The sequence below is a fragment of the Protopterus annectens genome, chromosome 8.part0 (assembly GCF_019279795.1).
Source record: "Protopterus annectens isolate FY-2018-M chromosome 8.part0, PAN1.0, whole genome shotgun sequence".
Classification (NCBI taxonomy): domain Eukaryota; kingdom Metazoa; phylum Chordata; order Ceratodontiformes; family Protopteridae; genus Protopterus; species Protopterus annectens.
The window spans coordinates 1,237,038,621-1,237,060,429 of record NC_056741.1 but is presented as its reverse complement, the minus strand read 5'-3'; the positions used below and the strand labels follow the sequence as shown (position 1 = coordinate 1,237,060,429).

Sequence of the window (21,809 nt, the reverse complement as noted above, 5' to 3'; positions counted from 1 at the left end):
TTTAATCCACACTTTTGTAAATAAACTTCAGAATAAAATACACAGGCTCAGCATCACATTTTAAAACATGTACTCATTTAACTCTACACCAATGAACACATCTTGCCACTTAAACAATTAATTAATACAATTTCTAAATTCAGGAAGTCATTTCCTTATACAGACTCTGTGCTCCTTCAAAAAACATTTGATATTAACAGCATCATTTATACCAGGTTTTTTATCTGAATTTAATCTGATTTGCCACAAGGCTTCTTTCTGTTCAAGATTTGTTTTGAAATTACCACCCCTAAAATCGTGAGTTCCTTGCTCTAACACAGAAAACAAAGCCATGTTTAAAATGTGTCCCTGATTTTGGGCCATTGCCCCCCCAAAACATTTAGGCTTTTTCCAGATTTCATGTGCTGTAAAGCTGAGAGATATAGTGGAGTATCAAGTGGATTTTACCAGGAGTAAAATTCACCCTGGGGATCACTTCAGTGACTCTACTTGACAGAAGCACTGAGAACTAAGGTTGGGTGGCATGATGCCAGGGTAATCCTATGGGCTAAGCTTGTAAAGGCTCCAGGGCCATTAGCCTAGTAACACACCTATGAACCTAAGAACCTATGGTAAATGGGGAGAAATAGCCAAGTGATGGGACACTAGAATGGCTGCTGGGGAGAGGGCTGTGTATGGGTCACCCCATTTGACCATGATTTTGTGAGGGGGAGGGGCAGAAAATTGAAAGACGGCACTGGGTAGCACAAACTCTAGCTACTAGACTCTAAATACTTCTTTAACACCAAATTCTACATCACAATAACAGTGCTGTATAAAAAATAAGACCAATGCTGTGGGTCTTAAATCAAGCAGGTATTATGTAAGAACAATATAGGGATTGGGAAAGGCTATATTTTGATTAGCATACCATCAGATATATTAAAAAAAAGTGTTTAAGAACACAACAGATATTGAGTAAGGAGGACTGGCAAGGATGGGGTTATTAGAGTGAATATAAACTTTAAGCTACAGAGTGTTTTTTTTTTTTTTTGATTTTGCCATGATTGATTGTCACAATCCCACCGCCTGTTAATTAAGCCATTCATCCTTTCTGTGAGCAAAGAACCCCAGAGTGTTATTATTCCTTCTATGGGTGAGAGCCAATTAGTGGAGAAAATTATCAAACATTGAGGGCAGATATTCTTATGTAAGCCCTAAACCTGCAGCAGGTGCCCAGTAACCCACTCTAGGACTAAATATGGAATGGAAATCAACAATGGAATGTTACTCACTTCAACACGTGATGTAACCCCTCAAGACTGCCCTGCTCCTACTTAAAGCCAGCACTTCCATATAATTTCCAGTCTATACTGGGGATCCGACCATGAGAATGTGTGCCACAGGCATGGGTTTCCACATCCATCCCCCTAAGAAATGTCATTCTTCTCTTCTCGAGTGCCAGCTTCAACAGGGTCTATATTACAACGTCAGACACACAGGAGTCCAAATGTTGTAATATCAAACCCATATGTTCGAAATGTAAAAATAGCGAAGCCACGGAACACAGATTTTTTTCCCCAGGGAAACAAATCGGTGGGCCGTTTTCACATCTTTGCTATTTCCTCCACTGTGGTGCGATGTCAGAGTTGGTTTATTTAAGTAGGGGGGGTGTGAGGGCCAGAGCCCCCCACATTGGGAGGTATGGAGGTGAAGCCCCCCACATTAGTATAAGTTTAAAATGTCCGTGTTTTTTTTGTTTTGTTTTTGTACCGGAACAGCGATTTTTTTTTCCTGAGAAAAAATTGCTTTTCTGTGTTTTCGTACATTTTGGATTTCAAACTTCCTGGTTCGATATTACATTGTTCGAACTCCTGTGAGTTCGACGATGTAATATAGACCCCTTCAACAAGTTTCTGAACCACTAAACAAGATAACATACTAGATGTCTAAATTCCTTCATTTTAAGGAAATGTCAAACTAACCTAATGCTGTAATTCTCAGGTAATTAAGTAGCAGGCAAACAACTTAACATACAAGCTAATCAAAGACATACTTTTGCTGTTTTGCCTCAACTATCCATTCAAAACCTAAGACAAACTGAACTTAGCAATTTAAACATACTATCAAAGTACTTATCAGTTAAAAGTCAATAAGGAAACTACATCAATACTTTGTCTTCACAGTGGGAATGCAGGATTACTATCATCTATTTCTTTCAGACTGCTTTTAAAAGAATATCTAATTGTGATCAAATGTAAAGTTCCAAGAGGGATATAGGACAAGTCAAACTTATCGAGAACTGAGCTGTTAGAATGTTTTGCAACATATACTAGCTCTAATGCGAGACGGCAGTCATGAGAGCAGTGTCTCACCCTTAGTGGTTATTATCTTTTTCCCTAGTGTTAAACAAATATGGAGTTAGTATATATAAGTAAGGGGCATGGGGGTCAAAATTCCCTGCATGCAGGTTGCAAAAGAGATTAACCTCTGCAAAACAGAATATTTCCCATGATTTTACCAACAGTTTCAGTGGATGGTTGGCAATGAGAAGTTTGACTTATTCAGAATGTTGAGGAGGAGTTAAGGTCAAATCCCATAATAGGCAGTAAAATCTGTCTGTACTCACTAGCAAATGACAGCAGCAGAACAAAACATTTTTTCTACCTCCTGTCCATACCCATAACATGTTCCTAACTTCCTGAAAAAAGAACACTTGAGAGTTGCTAGAACAACGGGGTGTGTGTTGGCCTTCATAATCTGAAGAATGTGAATGAATGCTGAAACTCAAACATATGTCGTTATTTAGTAATTTCAAGCCTCAATGGTTTCCATAAACCACATATTTTGTAAGAAACAGACCAAAAATATAAAGCAATAATCTGGATGTACTGTGAAAATCTAGACAGTTGATAGAGATATGGAGGTATATGTAAACGTAGCTGACTGCTTTACATTAACTTTCTGACAGCACTCATTAAGTAATAAAAACCAACAAGTGGACGCAGGTAAGGCTCCACACTCCAGCGTTAAAATTCACATTTTATTCACTGAATAAACTGCACAAGTGCTTTCACAAACCATCAGGTGCTTAGCAAACAGACATGGACACTTTCTTTTATATGCACATTAACATATCACATGACTAACCCCCATATTGATCACGTGACTAAAAACTTTGCATTAAAATACAATATAACATTCAAAAACATAATAAAAACTATAACAATAAAACAAAATAAAATACATTTCAAATGGCAGTATAATATAAAAAGAATAGATGATAATTATCTAAACAGAGATCTGGACTTTAATTTTGGTCTTAAGGGGACGTGGTCATTTTAATCCGTGTTATGGCTTTGAAAACTGGGAAAACACTTGGGAATTTTTTCTCCTTTAACTAGTAGTACATGGAGCAAACAAAGCTCCATACACTACTAAGAATTATGATCATCTCACCAATCATGACCCACTTATTATGTGTTCTAGACATACATGCCAAGATTCACCTCTTGAGCTTCGCTTTCAATGTGAATTTCTTGGCATCTACATCTCAGACACATAAATAGGTTATGACTGGTGACCATATCATAATACCCTACATTATAAACCTTGAGCCAATACATTTCTGTAGTGTTTTGAGCAAATAAAAATGCATTTCTGTTGACTTGCAATGGTTTCAGTAAATTGCAAATCTGTAATAATTTAAATGGGAATTAAACAGATAATGTAATGTAATGTAATGTTTGTTCCAAAGCCTTTCTAATTACTGAAACATAAAGTCCCCACTTACTTTTATGTTAGCATGTTGATTAGTAAATTGTTCTGCAGCCTTTTTTGTCATTGACCATCACTGCTGTTGTTTATTCAAGTCTAATTCTTTGTGACCTTAAGGACTTAGCACAGCAGACCTGTGTCAAATATTACTTCTTTAATTCCTTTCAAACTCATACCCATTACTTCAGTAATGTTGTGTATCCATCTTAGCCTCTGCTAATCCCTTCTTTGGCCTTCAGTCTTTGTTAGCATCAGAGTCCTGTTAGTAACTCCTGTCTTTGCATTACATGGCTAAAGGATTTGTGTTTGACACTTTTCACTGAATAGTCTGGGTTTATATTAAAGTTTTGCTTTCTTGATCTTCTACTATCTGCAGAATTCTCAGTTTTCTCGAACAACACAGTTCAGAAGCATTGATTCTCCTTACATTTTCATTCTGCTCTCATGATCATATGATACTACCAAGAAAACTAGAGCTTTAACTATACAGATCTTCACAGATATTGTCAAGTCTTTGTTTTTAAAAATCTTAGAGATATGTTACAACTTTCCTTCCAAGAAGTGTTTTTAATTTTACTGTTGCGACCATCAACTGCAAAGACCTTTGAGACCAGAAAAATCAAACATGTCACTCAGTGCTTCCACTTCTTCCACATGTATTTGCAAAATATTGATACATCTCGGTGACAATATTTTAGTTGTTTCATGTTGAGCAGTAAGCCAGCTTTTTGCTTTCTACTTTTGCCTTCAACAGATTCTTCAACTCTTCCTTGCTTTTAGTTATCAAGTAGCATTATCTGCTTACTAGAGGTTAATATTTCTCTCTAGAATTTAGATTCCAGCATTTGACTAATCATTTTGCATGAAAAAGCATATAAATTAGACAAGTAGGATGACTATACACAGTTATGAGTCTCAGAGATTGCTGCATCTTTGGAACAGTCTTCCTATTCAATGTTAAGCAGATCCCTTTCCTGGCCCTCTTCAAACGCAATTTGGATCAATAGATGGGAAATCACAAATTCACACTTGTGGTAGTGCCTATGCCCCTTTATGGACATGGACAGTCTGTAAGATACTCAAGGCATAGGCACAAATCCATGCCATTCTCTTGCCCTTTGGAGCCATATATTCAGTAAAATCATGTTATACTGGCTAAACCTCTGAGGGCTCTTAAGCCAACTACCTAGTTTATAGGTTCATAAAAGGCTACTAGGCTGATGGTGCAAGACCCCTTACTACAAGCCTAGCCATATTTATCCCAAGTTGCCCCAATCATCGATGGTTAGGGGAGTGAATTTCACAGAGGTAAGTGTCTATGGTAGTTAATACCGACTTCCTCTGTCTAGGATGGACATGGGCACCACCCCAGGAGTGTATGTGCGGTCACCCATCCATGGATCTAGGTTACATTTGAAGAGGGTCAGGGAGGTTCTCTGTTTCATGTGAACTGGAAGCTTGTTACCAAAAAATGGCAGTCTCTAGGATGTGTATCTATCTCTCTAGCATGACCTGTTCATGTTAGAGGCTAGGTTAAGATCCCTGGAGCAAGTGGCCCTTGTGCAGTTTGATTTATGAATGTGTAACATTTCCATCAGGACTGGGTCAGAGACTGGCATGTATGCTGGGTACAGGTCACCCCTTAGCAACCTGTAGGAGACAGAATGCAGTTGCGGGGCTTTCAGTCTTTCCATGTAAAACTTGTTGTGCACCCTGTAATTTCTTGGTGAGAAACCTCTGTAGTCTCTCCAATTGTTGCAGGTGTCTGTTGAGGTACCTGCAAAAGGCAGTATTGTACTCAATTATTGATCAGATGAGGGCCGAGTATAATTGAATTATAACATCCTTAGATCTAGATGCGATGCCACATAGAAAGATTTCCTTACTGTGGATACATATTAGTCAAAGTTCAGGTTGCTATCAACCTGAGTACCCAGATCACGTACCACTGGGTCTACACTTAGGAGGGTGCTATCTATAATGTAATTAACAGTGATGTCAGCTTTCCCAAAGGAAAAAAGAATGCATTTTTTGCCTTTAGATTTAAACCATGACTTTGGCACCAATCAATTGCCTGTGTTAACCCTGTCTGCAGTATATTAACATTGTTGGGGGACTAAGTTATTGCTTCCAATATGCAATCGTCAGTGAACTTGGTCAGCCATAGACCATCCAGGTTTGCCTGGACTTCTGAGAAATAAATTCTGAACAGTAAGTGACCCAGCACAAAACCCTGTGGTATGATACTGGTGACTTGTCTTTTGCTAGAGGCAAGGTCACCCACTTTGATAGTATATGTCCTGTCAGTGAGCCAGCTGACTACCCATCTGGTAATTTAGGGGTTAATTCCCAATTGAGAGTTTCTCTATAATACCGGAGTGGGAGATTGTGTCAAATGCCTTGGCTAAGTCAAGATAGACAGTATGTACTGTCTTTCCCTTGTCCAGGGCCTTGATGACTTTCTCAAAGTCAACCATGTTTAACAGTCATGACCTATCTTTGATGAATCCGAACTGGATTCAAAGTTTGGAGATTACCCATGTTCTTGTTAATATCATCCATAATGATTCTTTCCATAGCCTTGCAGATGAGGCTAGTCAAGTTTATGGGCCTATAATTCCCAAGGTGGATTGATAGTCCCCCTTTCTGAAGAGGGTTTACTGTTGCTGTCCAAGATTCTGCCTGAACACAAACAGTTTGCAGGCTGGGTTAAACAGGGATCCAACTGAGTCTGCTCGGTCATGTTTAAAGTTGTTTAAAAAGCAATCTTAAAGTTTGGTCCCATTGATGCCATGTTTTTGGCCTTGGAGAGCACTGAGATGACCTGCTCTCTTGAGATAATAGGCTGAGGAATGAAGGCAGGTATACTTGGGGGGAGTTTACTGGAGGAGATGGAGGATGAAGTTTGCTCCAAGTCTGTTAGCAGGTTGGTTATTACCTTCAATTGACTATGCTGTAGTGATCACATGATCAGATATTCTGAAAAAATTATAAATGTAAAAACCTAGATATAGATTTAAGTAGACTGTCTGTTTTGCAGTTATAATTGAACTTCAATGGCAATACATGGTTTCAACGCTGAGAATTAGAAAAAACAAATGAAAAAGTACTGGGGCAAAAAAGAGTCCTGAAGTATTAGCTGCTTGTACCCATTCTGATACTATATCATGAATGCATGCTGTTTGACGAGTATTTCAAAAAAACAGCTAGCGATTTGTCTAGTAACATGAACAAAAAAGCTGTAAGAGTTGCTGAAGCCTCTAGCAGATATCCAAAACGCACTGGTACTCATTTATTTCAAAGGTATACCTTGTTTTAACGTGTTTGCACATATTACAAGCACCGCAATGAAAGGTGCCTCTTGTTTTACTATTATTTTTAACTCTTAGTTCATTTGATTCAAGAAGGGACTTTAAATTCGTACCCCTCCTATAAATTATTGTCGGATGATATCCAATTCTTTCTACCAGCCTGATGTCTTTATATAGTAGGAACCAATTCTTCTTAAGGATAAATCTTACTTGTTCACTATCATTACTATATGTAGTAATGAAACTAGATCTATAAGAATGGGTAAACCCCACATTGCCTACCTTTTTGTGGGTAATACGAAAAGATTCACTATCTACAAGACTAATATCCTGTATATCATTAGATGTACCTACTATATTCATATCCAGCTCGTTATTGAAGTTCTTTACTTGTAATATAGATTTAAAAATACCTTATTTACGTTTATTTATGACTTCTACTGATAAGTCATGAACTAGACAAGTAGGATAACCTCTATTTACAAACATGTTACTCAAAAGTTCGCATTCAGCTAAAAAATCTATTTCTAGAGAACACATCCTCGCTGCTCTGACCAATTGACCCTTAACAATGGAGCATTTTTGTTTAGGAGGGTGAGCACTAGAATAATGTAAGAATGAATTACAATAAGTTGGTTTCCTATATATAGTCGAATGTAAGTTGTTATCCACTAGAACTTTTGTTAATTTAACATCTAAGTAGTCAATGCTGGAAGTGTTGAATTTTGATGTGAACTGGAAGAAAGAAGTAGTAGAATTTAAGTAGTCAACAAATTTGACCACTGCTTCTTTATCTAAATTGAAAACAATAAATATGTCATCCAGAAATCTTGTGTAAAACACAAGTAAATTCTGGATGTCAGGCTGATTAAAGATAAATTGTTTCTCCTAATACGCTACCATCATGTTGGCTAGACTTGCTCCACACGGTGAGCCCATTGCTACTCCTTGTTTTTGTAAATAATGTTGACCATTGAATATAAAAAAAATTGTTTGTCAAGATGATATCTATAAGTTCTGAGACCAACTCAATGTCTGCAATGGGAGCATTCTTATCTTTCATCATTAAAGCTGTCCATTCAACTGCTTCCATATGTGGAATGGAAGTATAAAGATCGACTACATCTATGGTCAAAAAGTTATAGTCGTTGTTGAAGGACAAGCTATTGAGGCTTTCCAAAAATGACCATGAGTCTTTACAGACTTGTGGAATCTCCTTAAGGTATTTTTGGAGGATGGTGTCTACTACTTTAGCACATGGGTAAGTTAAGGATGCTCTACCATCGATGAGTGGTCTCATTGGTGGATGCAAAATATCTTTGTGAATTTTTGGAATCCCAAACATCACTGGTAGTTTGGGTAAAGGAATATTAATATAATTGAACAAATCCATATCTATCCTAGCTTCAATAAATAGGTCTTGAAAATAGTTTTTAACCCTATATAGAGCTTTATTATATTCATTTAATGAAACTTTACTATAAGCTGGATTATCTAGTACCTCTTCCATTCTTTTATTATAGTCAATTATATCAAAAATAACGAAAAGGTAGGCAATGTGGGGTTTACCCATTCTTATAGATCTAGTTTCATTAAAGATCTATCCTTAAGAAGAATTGGTTCCTACTATATAAAGACATCAGGCTGGTACAAAGAATTGGATATCATCCGACAATAATTTATAGGAGGGGTACGAATTTAAAGTCCCTTCTTGAATCAAATGAACTAAGAGTTAAAAATAATAGCAGAACAAGAGGCACCTTTCATTGCGGTGTCTGTAATATGTGCAAACATGTTAAAACAGGGTACACCTTTGAAATAAATGAGTACCAGTGCTTTTTGGATATCTGCTAGAGGCTTCAGCAACTCTTACAGCTTTTTTGTTCATGCTACAAAGTTTGTTACTTTCATCTGCATTGTCTAGTAACATTACTGTTAACATTAAGGTTCACTCTGATGTTAAAGCTAACACAACATACAGAAGTAAATGAATGTAAACTCTTCCATGTTTTAAATGCATAAAATTAGCTGTTAAACATTTTGCTAGAATGGCCTAGCACACCCAATGGTTTATGTAGAATGAACTATCTAATGTCTTTAAAACATTATGGCTAAGGTTTCCCAGTATTAATACTAGAAATATTTCCTTCTTTTCTAAAATAAGTTGTACTGTTTTTCATCTCTAATTTTATACTTTATTTAGCTATTAATATTATTTCATCATCTTTCCACTGACTTGGTACATACAGTAACTGTTAAGCATCTTTGAAAAACATATCTGCAGGCACTGAATTAATGAGTTTTGGTATAATTTAATAACATGTTGTAGAATGTTTCCAGTGACATTACATAACAGTTTGAGAAACAAAATGCTGTTTTCCTTGTCTGACATAACCAGTATCCATCCCTCTGTTAAAAACAACTTCCATTATATACAAGTAGTTGCATGTAGTATCCACTGGGTGCCATTCATTAAACTGTTTTATTTCCTTAGGTTCATACTAAGATTTTATCATGCTATACAGTCAATGATCTTTGCAGTCAAGCAGATTAATCAGGATCCAGTATTACTGCCAAACATCTCAATGGGATTTAAGATCTCTGATTCATGTGACACTGTGGGTCAAGCCTTGGAAGGGACAATGTGGTTTCTTACTGGAAAAGAGCCAGTTCCTAATTACCGTTGTGCATCCAAACCTCCTTTAGTTGCCATAATTGGGGATTTGCGGTCACATATGTCTATTCCAATGGCAAGACTTTTAGGCATTTATAGATATCCACAGGTAATTAAGTAGATAACACAGCATCTCTAACATCTACTTTGGAGTATTGTATGCCTTTTATCTGACCACTAATTCAGAGTCACTGTGAATATTTTTTGAGTTACCTGCACATTGTATAAAATGTGTTTTCAGAAGTCTAGATTCATAGTTTAATTTTACAGATTTGTCTTAAATAGTATATAGTTGTTTTAATCAATATATATAGTGCAATGATACAAAGAATTAGAATTTATGCTGCACGTTACAGTTCATTGTGTGTCTGTCCCCTTCCTTTATATTCGCTAGCACTGCATCATATCCCAGAACTTCCTACCTCCTTTATATTCATCTGTGCTATTTGCATCCTTAAGAGTCACAATTTGATCACTTTATTGTACAGATCCTCAAGTGGAAAGTCCTTGATCAAACCTCCTAACCTATGTCTTCTTCCAATAATGCATTGCTCTACACACTGCAAGTACATTTTATATACTTTCAAAGTAAAGCTTATTACTTTAAGTATTTCTAAAATGATACCAGGAACATAAGGAAATGTAATGACATCTAAAGCAATATATTAAACATTTCAGTAATGTTTCAGTTTAAAAATGTTTGTTAGCATGGTGCAAGATGTAAATATATGCAACAGACTGTGTTTGGCCAGCATAAATGTGGAATCGACTGTATGTGAAATCTGTACAGTAAATTGCTTGTAGCCAGCATGTAAATAAGCAATAAGCCACAGCAAGGTATGTATGGGGACAGATGTTACTACATTCCTAAATTGTAAAGCATAGCCCTGACGGAAAAAAATGCTTGCAACCATATCATACACCGATATGTATCCCAATCATACCACAAGGGACTTACTGCACGTATAACATGGACAATGGAATTTTAATGTTAAAACTATTTAGTTGAAATATATAACATATAACCATACAAATACATGCTAAAAATAAAAAAATGATTATAAGATATTAAAAACAGATTAAAAAATATTGTTTTTTTATTTACATGTGAGCAAATAACTCTAAAGATGAAAGGAACCATATGTCGAATGGTTGAAATGTAGCAGTAAACCTGGTCCAACTTTTATTATAACTGCCATAACAGTATATTAGGTTATTATAGGTAGTTTCCTACCTTAAAACTCCAGTATGTGATATTCAGGTTTGACTTTCAGGAACCACTTTTGTTGAATTTGCATGATCTTCTTGTGTGTTGCGTGTTTTCCAAGCACTTTTGTCTTGTCTTCCTAAGAAACATGATAGTTCTTGTTTTTTTAATGTATTTATTTATACTTTGTTGATTGGGTTAGTCCCAAATAGGTCAATGACCTTTTCAGGGGAGACCAAGGTGGTATTCATACTAGGCATGGGTAGTTTAACCAGGACACTGGGGAACTTTCCCTACTCTTTGGCATAGGGGGGACAAGTTAGTGTGTGTGTGGTGTATCTGTCTTCCTGTTTCTGATCCAGAAGTGAAGATGGCCCAGAGAAACAGGATGAAACATGGCAACAGACAGACAGTATGGAGAAAATAAGGAGAATGGAGTTTTGAGTTTAGAGATGGCAGAAATGATAGTGAGTAAGCCAGAAGTGGAGAACTCATTCAGACTGGAGGAGGAGGAAGCAAGGCAACAAAACATAATGGAGAGTGTGTGAGAAGAAGGAATGGATTTGGAAGTTATTTTTCAAAAGAAGCTGTTTGAGGGAGATTGTGAGAGCCACCAGGAATGAACTATTACAACCTTCCAGGTTGCAATATGAGTATCTCAAGGATCTTATTAATCAAAGCAAAGCACAAGATAGCAGGGTCCTACGAAGAACTGATGGAAAAAATACAAGAAGTGACAGTGGAGGAAACAACAGGAACAAAATTGTATGCACAGAAGGTGAAGGAAGGAGAAAAAATTGAGGAGGTGAAGGATACAAAGAAAAAATGCACCATAAGAATAAGTAGCAAAAAAGGAGGAGGACTGGAAAGGTATGAAATGTGGGACTCTGTAATAGCAACAATGTTTTTTTCACCTACAGAGGTAAGAGCACTTATTCTCATTAACAGAGAGACATTCTGTGATATATTTTTGAGAGTGGGCAAGCAATGGAGAACTTTTTACTAAATTATGAAAAAAGGAACAGTAATCCATGGTCAGAATATGTGATACAATTGTTTAACAGAGAAACAAAAAAGAGAATACTAGTGCAATTTAGAACTGAAATGGAAACAGAGGACTTAAGAGTAGTTATTAACTGCGTGCAGAGAAGTTCTGGATACAACGAGAATGTATGATGAAAGAGGCTTATGGACTGAGAGATGGGAATGTAAAGTTATATTAAATATGGTAAATGATAATGTTACACACATTCCTAGTATAACTAATGTATGTGGCAACAGAGGCTTTGTGAAATACAGAGGACATCCCAAAACTTGTTTTTTGTGGTAAAGATAATCATTTAATAAGTAAATGTGACAAAAGAAAATGTTTCATATGTGGTAAAGCAGGTCATGAAGCAAAACATGTGAAATGCAATGCAAGAAATGTGGTAAAACAGGACATATTTGGGTAGAGTGTGATGAGGATATGCAGCTTATAGAAAAAGAAGAATCAGAGTTTAGTACAGGATACAGACATTAGTAATAAGCAAGAAAAACAAAGTGACATACAAGAAAACAAAGACATCGTAATAGATACAAAAGAAGGGAGAAAGAAAAGGAAGTAAAATCAAATGATAAAAGTGAGGAAGATTACACAAATTGGAAGGTAGTAAGAGTAAAAACAATTCTATAGGGAAAAGAGTGAGAAAAAAATTAAAAGTGTAATAACAAGAAAGAAAAAAGGTAATGGATGAAAAACTTTAAAACTATTTCATTCAAAAGCTGAAAACTGCAGCTTTGAATGTTAATGTGAAAAACATATAAAGAAGGATAGGTATCTTAGAATGGTGTGCTGTACTAAATGCTCATATTGTTATATTAGAGGATATAAGATTATTGTTAGAAGAAAAAAGGTCACAAATTGGAAAAATGATGGGGCAGACCAATTACTCGGAACATGGGTAAATATATATGTTCAGGCATATGTATATTATGTCAAGAAGATATTAAAATACTAGATGTCACTATAGTTTAACTAGGATGAACAATGATATTAGACATAAAATGGAACACAAATGTATATAGGATGATTGGTATATATGCTTATGTTAGGGAAAAAAACAAAGAGGCAATGTTCAAAGAAATTCTTGGCTATGTCTGCATAACTATGGATATTATGTTGGTGGGAGACTTTAATTGTAACCTAAGAACAAGCAAAATATCAGTAATGATGTTAAAGCAGTATATGAAATAATGAGATCAGTAAACTATATATATGAGATAATAAGCATTGGACTTACAAAAGAAATGAGATTAAGACTGAAAGTGATACTTTTCTCTATGAGATATCAAAAATTATACAGAAAGGGATAAAGAAGTCAGGATTCTCTAATCATATAGCTATATGGATAAAAGTACATGAGAAAGAAGAATATATAAGAATAGGTAAAGGAATTAAAAGATTAAATGAAAGGGATTTAAACAAAGATGATAGGAAAGAAATACATTAGGAAAATCATATAGGCATGAGAAGATTTTATGAAAACTGGACAAGTTGGTAGATACGTTTTAAAGAAAAGTATAAAAAATGTTTCATGGAAGACCTAGAGAATAAGAGGAAAAAAGAAAAAAAATGGAATTTAAAGCATTAAGTCAAGTTATATTTAGAGAATTATTGCAAGACAAAAGGAAATTTCATGGAAAGGAAAATAAATTATATGGAATAAATCAAAAAAGATTAATAATCTGTTGTACAAACAAAGATATTGCCTATAAAGAATAAAAGAAGTAGCACCTTATTTAAACAAACTAATGAAAGAAAATAAAAAAGTAGTAAGGAAACTGAAAAATAAGGATATAAAGTAACAACGCTACAAAGAACATGTAAGATAATTAAAGAATATATAGTACAACCCTTTGTTAAGAAAGAAAAAATCAAAAATATGACTTTAACAAATTAAATGAAAAATATAATAAATGTTTGGAATGAAACATAACTATGAAGGAGTTAAATGAAATACTAAAAAAAATAATATGAATATGGCTACAGGATTAGATGGTATTGAATAATGTATGTATAAAGATATGGAAAATTGGCAGAAAATTATATTTATAGATGTATTATATGAATGGTTAGAATTAGGAATGATAGATAAGCCCCAAGATTTACTATTCCTCCGTGCAGGACTAGCTTAGTCCTGCATGGAGGCTGACATTTAGGAATAGGATGGCACTGCACCATGCATAGTAATGAGGCACGCTCCTTGAGCTCCTAGTCTTACACGGAGCATGTAAGAGTGCAGGGGGCGTGTCTTATAGCAGAGCTCTCAGAATATGCATGGCCCTGCAATGAAGAACAGCAGAAAGGGGTACGAAATGAGCGAGACCGCTCATAGGTGTCCGCATATTCCCACCAACAGTCTCCATCATGTACAACAGCAAAAGTATACAGAAACAAAATGAACAAACCCGTTATTTTTTTTTCAAATCTGATTAAAGCTAACTGTAGGTGCGTGGGTGTGCCCATCTCTTAGTTAAGGTTAATGCAGCTTAAATGGCTGAAGAGGATAACAAGGAAGATATATGCAAATGAAACAGCATGTCCAGTAGTGTACTGGACACTGCATTCGCCTTATGAGCAGGCATTCCCGGTTCGAGTACCACTGCAGCACATTCCATTTTCCATGGCAAAGCATGTTATGACTAATATTTATGTTGCATAACCCACTAAATAACATATTTTTATGAAATGGAGTACTGCAGTAAATGCACATGTGAGGTGTTAGTGTCAGAATGAATAAAGCACTAGTAAGCAGGTTTAAGCACCAATAAGCAGTAGTAAGCATATTTAAGCACTAGTAAGTGAGCTTAAGCCCGTTTGCGTGGGGTAAGCAATGCACACACAGGTTAAGCAATATTGAAGCTAACTCTCTTTAAGCCTATGTAACTAGAGGTTAGCAGTGCTTACCCTCACGCATATCTGAGCAAACCCACTTACAACTGCTCAAAAGTGCCCTAATCACTTTGTATCCAATGGATCTTGTTCTGCCCATCAACAAAACAAACAGCCTTGCAGGTCTTGAACCCAGGACCCTATACACTATAGTCACAGTAGTTAACTACCAAGCCAATACATCAGTACAGAAGAATGAGGTATCAGCAAACAAGTCTTCACTATAGTAAACTCAAACCTGAGAAAGGAATCAGTATACAGACATACGTGCCTTAACCCACTATATAACATAAATATGTGAACCGGAGTAAAGTAGTAAAGCCAGAAGTCAGGTGTAATTGTAATAGAATGTTGAAGTCTCCAATAAAACACAAGGACCCCATACAGTGTACGTGCACATGAATCATAGATACTGGGCACACATATAAGGTGTAATAAATAACTCAATGCCAGAAAGGAATTATAATGCAAAGTCTAATGTAAGCAACGTTAAGCATTGCACAGGCCAGCTTAGGAGGTGTGAGCAATGTGTAGGCCATCTAACTCACTGTGCCTAGTGTTATACCCCTTTAAACAATGTCAACCCTAGGTAAGCAGGTTTGCCCATAGCCTAGCCTTTTCAAAACTGGCCACTCACAGAAAAGTGCAAGAAATTGGCCCTACTTAAACACAAGAGGCAAGAATACATCTCATAACTGGTTGTAGCTTCCCCTTGCAGGCACAATGGCAGTAAGGGGAGAAAGTGTGCACTTTCAGGAGCAGCACTTGTGCATCCAGGAGTCCAGAGTCATGGCAGGACTTCTTGTCAAAGACCATGATCAGAGTCTTCTGCAGGGCCAGTACCAGGACTCCCAATATAAGGCGAAGGCCTGGGACTGTCTCACCCGTGACCTCACCAGTGCCACTGCCATACTCTGAACTGGTGAGCAGGTCAGGCATCACTATGCCAACCAGAAGTGGCGTAAGGGGGACCTCTTGGAGGAGTGGATCCAAGAGGCTAGAGTGGCAGGGGATGTTCCAGTTGTGTGCAAGTATCACACAGTATGTGTGTAATAATTGCCAGCTCAGGTATATCATGGATAGGTATGGCTAAATATTCCTCTTATGTCCCCCACAGCTGCAATGGAGCAGGCTGTGAACCAGGAAGCCCATGTCAGTCGCCTGGTGAGGTTGTGATGCAAGGCAGGTCAGTAATACTCATGCATTTACTGTCATAGGAATAAAACTAAAAGTAGTAGTACATTAATTGCCTGTATAAAACTTGTATTGTTCAAGGCAAGTACTGCATACACTCGAGAATATGGCAGGAAGAGTCTCATATCATTTGTATGTTAATAAAAGTGTAATAGCCTGACAATAAAGGTCTAACTGCTGGACTGCAAGTGTATACTCTGGCATCATATGGTAATGTAGGTTTGCAATCATATAATAGTACTGTTGTATTAAGCACTGTTACCCACACCATGCACCATAAATTGAATGTGTAGGAATGCCTGTATATGACAAGTGTAATCCCCAGAGGCCATTTAGTACAACTGAGAGACACATAGACAGTAAACAGGGAAAATGCAGACAGCAAAACCCAAATAGCGCATGCAACTGAGATGTGAACTGTTGTTTTTTAGCACACACAGCCAGTTCAAATCCTAACAGTGGTAGTAGTCTGCATACAGAATCATACCACACAATTGTACAGATATGTCCAGAATGTCCAGTAAAGTGGCCCATATCTGTTGCCTATCAACCTGACCCCCTGGGAAATCAGTGGGATGATCCCAGATGTATAGGCAGCAAACAGGAAATACAACTGATTGACACACATCTATGAGAACAAAGCTGGCACACTAGCAACTCCCCAATACCTTATGAGACTAAGAAGCCACTTATGTCCCATTTACACCCCAACTTGTCAATCTGTGGTCAGGGTGTGTATAGTAACAGAGTGAGATGTATGTGTATAATACTATTGTGGAATCTGGTACTGTGTGTGGAAACATTCAGGTAGTGCTAATAAGCATTTCTCCCACAGGTCTGTCAGATACCAACACTGTGACCAGAAACACAAGAATGATACTCAGTACTGGTACTGTTTACCATGGTATTGTATGGCATTGCGACTAATGCAGTTGCTCTGAATAATGAGGTATTACACATCACTGTTGCCCACACTGTCCTACAACATATAACTTTCTAGGAAATGTGTATAAGAGTGTTGTAATACAAGGTCAGAATGCAAAAGCATGGGGGATTAATAAGACAGAAAGCAGATAGGAGATATACAGCAATATCTGTATATCAGACACAACTGTGATGGACAGTGTTTAAGTTGCAGCAGACACAGCCATGGTCTGAATCCTGGGAGTGGAAGTAGGCTGCATATAGAATCATACCCCACAACTGTACAGATGAGGCCAGAATGTCCAGTATATGGGCACATATCTGCTGCCTGTCCCCCTGGTAAGTCTGTGGGATGATCACAGATGTTTAGCCAGCAAACTGGGAATACAAGTGATTGTAAAACTTCTATGAGAACAAACTTGTCATTGTAGCAACCCTCAAAACTGTTAGGAGAGTAATATTTCAAGTGTGTCCTATCTACACTCCCATGTTGTCAAGCTGTGACCAGAGTGTGTACAATAACAGAGTGAGATGTATGTGCATAATACTAATGTGTAATCTGGAAGTTTGTGTGGCCACAGTCAGGCAGTGCTAACAAACATTGCTCCCATAGGTATATCGGATACGAACACTGTGCTGAGAAATAAAGACCATTATAACCTGTACTGGTACTATTCACTCTCGAATTGTATAGAATTGTGAGTGTTGTAGTTTCTCTGAATAATAAAGTATCACTGATCACTGTCACCCACACTGTGCAACATAATATAACTGTGTAGGAAAGCATGCATATGTGTGTGCCAGGTCACAAAAGGTGGAAGAGGGCAATATCCTAGATATGTTCCGGCACACCAGCATGTGGTCAACACATGGCCAGAGTCTATGCAGAAAGAGTTGGATAGCTATGTGCACATCAACCCAGAATCTGGGAGTATGTGTAAAAACTGTTAGTGTAAACAAACATTCCCTCCACAGGTAAACCAGGTAAGAGGTGTATACTACAGGTAAAACCAGTTCATGTGTAACGATGATGACAGCCATATCACTGTCCAAACTAAGGCTATAGGGTAGTGTAGTAAGACTTGTAAGGTACAGATAACAGCACTGACTAGGAAAGTAATGTGGAATACAGGAATATACTAGTTGTTAATTGACATCTTTCTCTCCCCCCAACCATATCTCAAACAATAATCAACATACCCACCCCAACTGGTATGTAATGACACCTATGTTCTGATAATGTCCAATTGTTTGATAAATATTTTAACTGTTCCCATGCATGTTGTATATTGAATTATTCCAACATTGGTGGCATGGTGCCATCAATGTACCTGCATGCTGTTCTTATTACCACTGTGGTCCCATATATGCATGTGTTCTGTTTGCAATGCAACTGTTCCATAGCTGGTGTCTGGGTAAATGGGAATATCTATGCATGCTGTTATACCTAACCCTGGAATGTGTTGACTATTACTAACCCACATATGATGAAATCTAAACACTATAGCACGTTTGGGAAGGCCGGTCCCAGCGGACCCACCTGTCCCACCTCAGCTGGCCATGGCACCAGGCACCAGCATGTCTGGGGCCCAACCCGAGACCTCCCTGTCCATTGATCCTGCACCACCTTCAGGTGGAACCGCCTCAGGGTATGGGGCTTGACCCCTGGGAGTGAGTGCGGACAGGTACCTGTCATCCATCGCCAGGTCCGGGTCATGGTGCGTAGAGAGCTCAACCAGCAGCTTGGTGATCTTCTACACCAGCTCGAGGGCCGTGAGTCACAACTAGAGTGTCAGTCTGGCTCTGCGACTCAGCTCCCAGCACAGCCACCATCGGGGCTGTGAAGGTGCAGTGGTGACTGCCCATGGGTGGGGACGTCAATCCCACTGTTTCCACTAGGGGGCTCATGAGCTTCCGATTTCCCAACACCCCTCCCCATCAAGGTGTTTACCCCCCCCCACATGTGTCATATATCGCCCCTGTATGCATCTTGTTTGTCTTGTCTGTTAACCTACCCAACCTACCACCCCAAATATACCTACTACCCCTCTACAACATCCCACTCTCACCTGAAAAAAAAAGAGCAATCTGTTCCCACAAAAAATCTCTCCCTATACATAGCTGTCCATTTCACACATGTGTCCACTGGACACATGTAATCTGGTCTAATTGGCATCACAACTTATTATTGTTGTCCTCACCCCCTCCCAGGGGTTTGAGTGTCGAAATCTACCTACAAATTAAGTGTATATGCACAGCTGTTGCTGTAGAAGAAATGGGCAGCTATAGACCTTCCCTACACCCTTCTTGCACATCCCTGACTAGTTTCTCTGCTGTCTTTCCCTCTTTGAGCCCCCTTTTTCACCACTTTCCTATCAACCCCTTTTTCTTTTCTTTTAAAGAAATTAGCACGGAGGTAAGTGGGAGTAAGCACTTTTAAGCAGCAGTAAGCAGATTTAAGCCTGTTTACATAGAGGTAAGCAATGCCTACACTGGTCAGGCAATTTAGAAGCTGAGTATAACAAACTGTAACTGGCAGTTAGCAGTGCTTACCTCCACACAAACCCACTTACAACTGCTCAAAAGTGCATTAATCACTCTGTATCAAACGGCCCTTGTTCTGCCCAGCAACAAAATAAACAGCCTCTGAAAGGCTTAAACGCAGGACCCTGCACACCATAGATAAAGTGAATTGCCACTAAGCCATGTCAGATTTATGTAACCCTGATGTATTCACAAACATATCATCCAGCCCAGTCATTCAACAGTACAGATAATTTATTCCAACATGTAGATGTATGTGTGTGTGTAAATATATTAAGATCTAAACAGATACAACATATCGTTATATGTAGATATATGTATATATATATATATATATATATATATATATATATATATATATATATATATATAAATATACATATAGAAATATATATGAACATATATACATGCAAATGCCTACATCTATAGACAAATATGTCTACATCTATATGTCTAAATATGTACAGGAAGTTATATATATGTAAGCAGATATATATATATATATATATATATATATATATATATATATAGTATAGTATAAGGTAACAAAAGAAGGAAGCTACTGCAAGACAGAGCAAAATCCCATAAAGGGAAGGCATCTCTGATCAGCACTAGTAGAAAGCTACATTCTCTCATAAAAACATCCAAGGCCAACTTTGAGAAAAAAATCGCCAAGGACACTAAAGATAACCAAAAGGCATTCTTCAGTTATGTTAGAAACCTGGGCGGAAACCCTCAGATATGCTCAGAGTTAGTACACAACGACAAAAAATTCACCGAACCCACAGATATTGCCAACATTCTGGCAGACAGGTTCAGTGCAAATTTCTCCCCTCCCTCACCCCCAAAAGAAGAAATACTTATCCCAGCTGAATGTAACCTCACTGTCATCTCAGATGTCCAGGTGAGAGCCGCCCTCAGCAAAGCAAAAAACACAGCATCAATGGGACCTGATGGTATCCCCGGTTGCGTGATACGTGAACTCCAAGAGGAGCTAAACCCGCATATAAAAATGCTATTTAACCTTAGCCTTACTACAGGATATGTACCTGAACACTGGCGTACAGCAACAGTGGTCCCACTCCACAAAGGAGGCACCTCTACAGACCCTGGGAACTACCGCCCCATAAGCTTAACCAGCCTGGTCTGCAAAGCTATGGAAAGAATCATTATGGAACTCATAAACAGTGACATTGGGGACCTACAGACACTTGATCCCACCCAGTTTGGCTTTGTAAAGGGCAGATCATGCCTTTTGAACCTGGTTGACTTTTTCAAAACAGTCACTAGAGCCATTGATGAGGGCAAAGCAGTCCATACAGCCTACCTGGACTTGGCTAAAGCCTTCGACACAATACCCCACTCAGGCATCATAGACAAGCTCAACAGCTTAAATGTAAATCCATATGTCACAAGATGGGTTGCAAACTGGCTAAAGAACAGAACCCATAAAGTCAAAATTGCAGGAGCCATGTCAGACTCAAAGCCAGTCACAAGTGGTGTCCCACAGGGCTCTGTCCTGGGACCCCTCTTGTTTGGCATTTACTTCTCAGATGTGAAAGCAAACATGGGAGGGTTGTGGCTGACAAAGTTCGCAGATGACTGCAAACTAGGTGCCATAGTCGATACACCAGCTGACACATACATCCTACAGAAAGGCCTCACCGAAACGGACAACTGGTGCCGGAATCATGGCCTTAAACTGAATGCCAAGAAATGTATAGTCATCCCCTTTGGGAAAAACAAAGTACCCACAAATTATCACATAGACAGTAACCCACTGAGTACGGAAAAAGTAATCAGAGCCCTGGGGACCCAAGTCGATAGTGACCTCTCATTTGACACCCACATTGTCAAAGTGGTTAGAAAGACTTTCTACCTTGCCCACCTTATCATGAAGGGATTCACATCCAGATCAAAGGAGGTCATTGTACCCCTATACTCCTCCCTTATCAGGCCCATGATTGAGTACAATGCCCCATTTGGTATGTACCTCACCCGGCACTTACAACAGCTGGAGAGACCCCAGAAGTACCTCACCAAGAGGATCAAGGGTCTCCAACATATGTCATATGCTGCCAGGCTAAAGAAACTCCAGCTCTGTTCAGTAGCATACCGCTTGCTCAGAGGTGATCTGTGCCTGACGTACAAGGCCATGTCCAATCAGGAATTGATGGACATGCTCCACCTCAAAAAATCCAAATCCATTAGAACCACGAGAGCTAAAGATTTAAACCTCAGCACAAATATGAATAGGACATGCTG

At 38.1% G+C, this 21,809-nt stretch overlaps 1 protein-coding gene across 1 annotated transcript in view; it reads left to right on the top strand.

The window, feature by feature from the left end:
- The first annotated feature begins 5,037 nt into the window (after window positions 1–5,037).
- Window positions 5,038–21,809, top strand: part of LOC122808444 (extracellular calcium-sensing receptor-like) — a 193,940-nt gene continuing 177,168 nt past the window's right edge. The window contains exons 1-2 of the mRNA XM_044079407.1: window positions 5,038–5,064; window positions 9,593–9,850. Coding sequence (XP_043935342.1) covers window positions 5,038–5,064; window positions 9,593–9,850 — 285 coding nt within the window. The remainder of the gene's footprint in view (window positions 5,065–9,592; window positions 9,851–21,809) is intronic.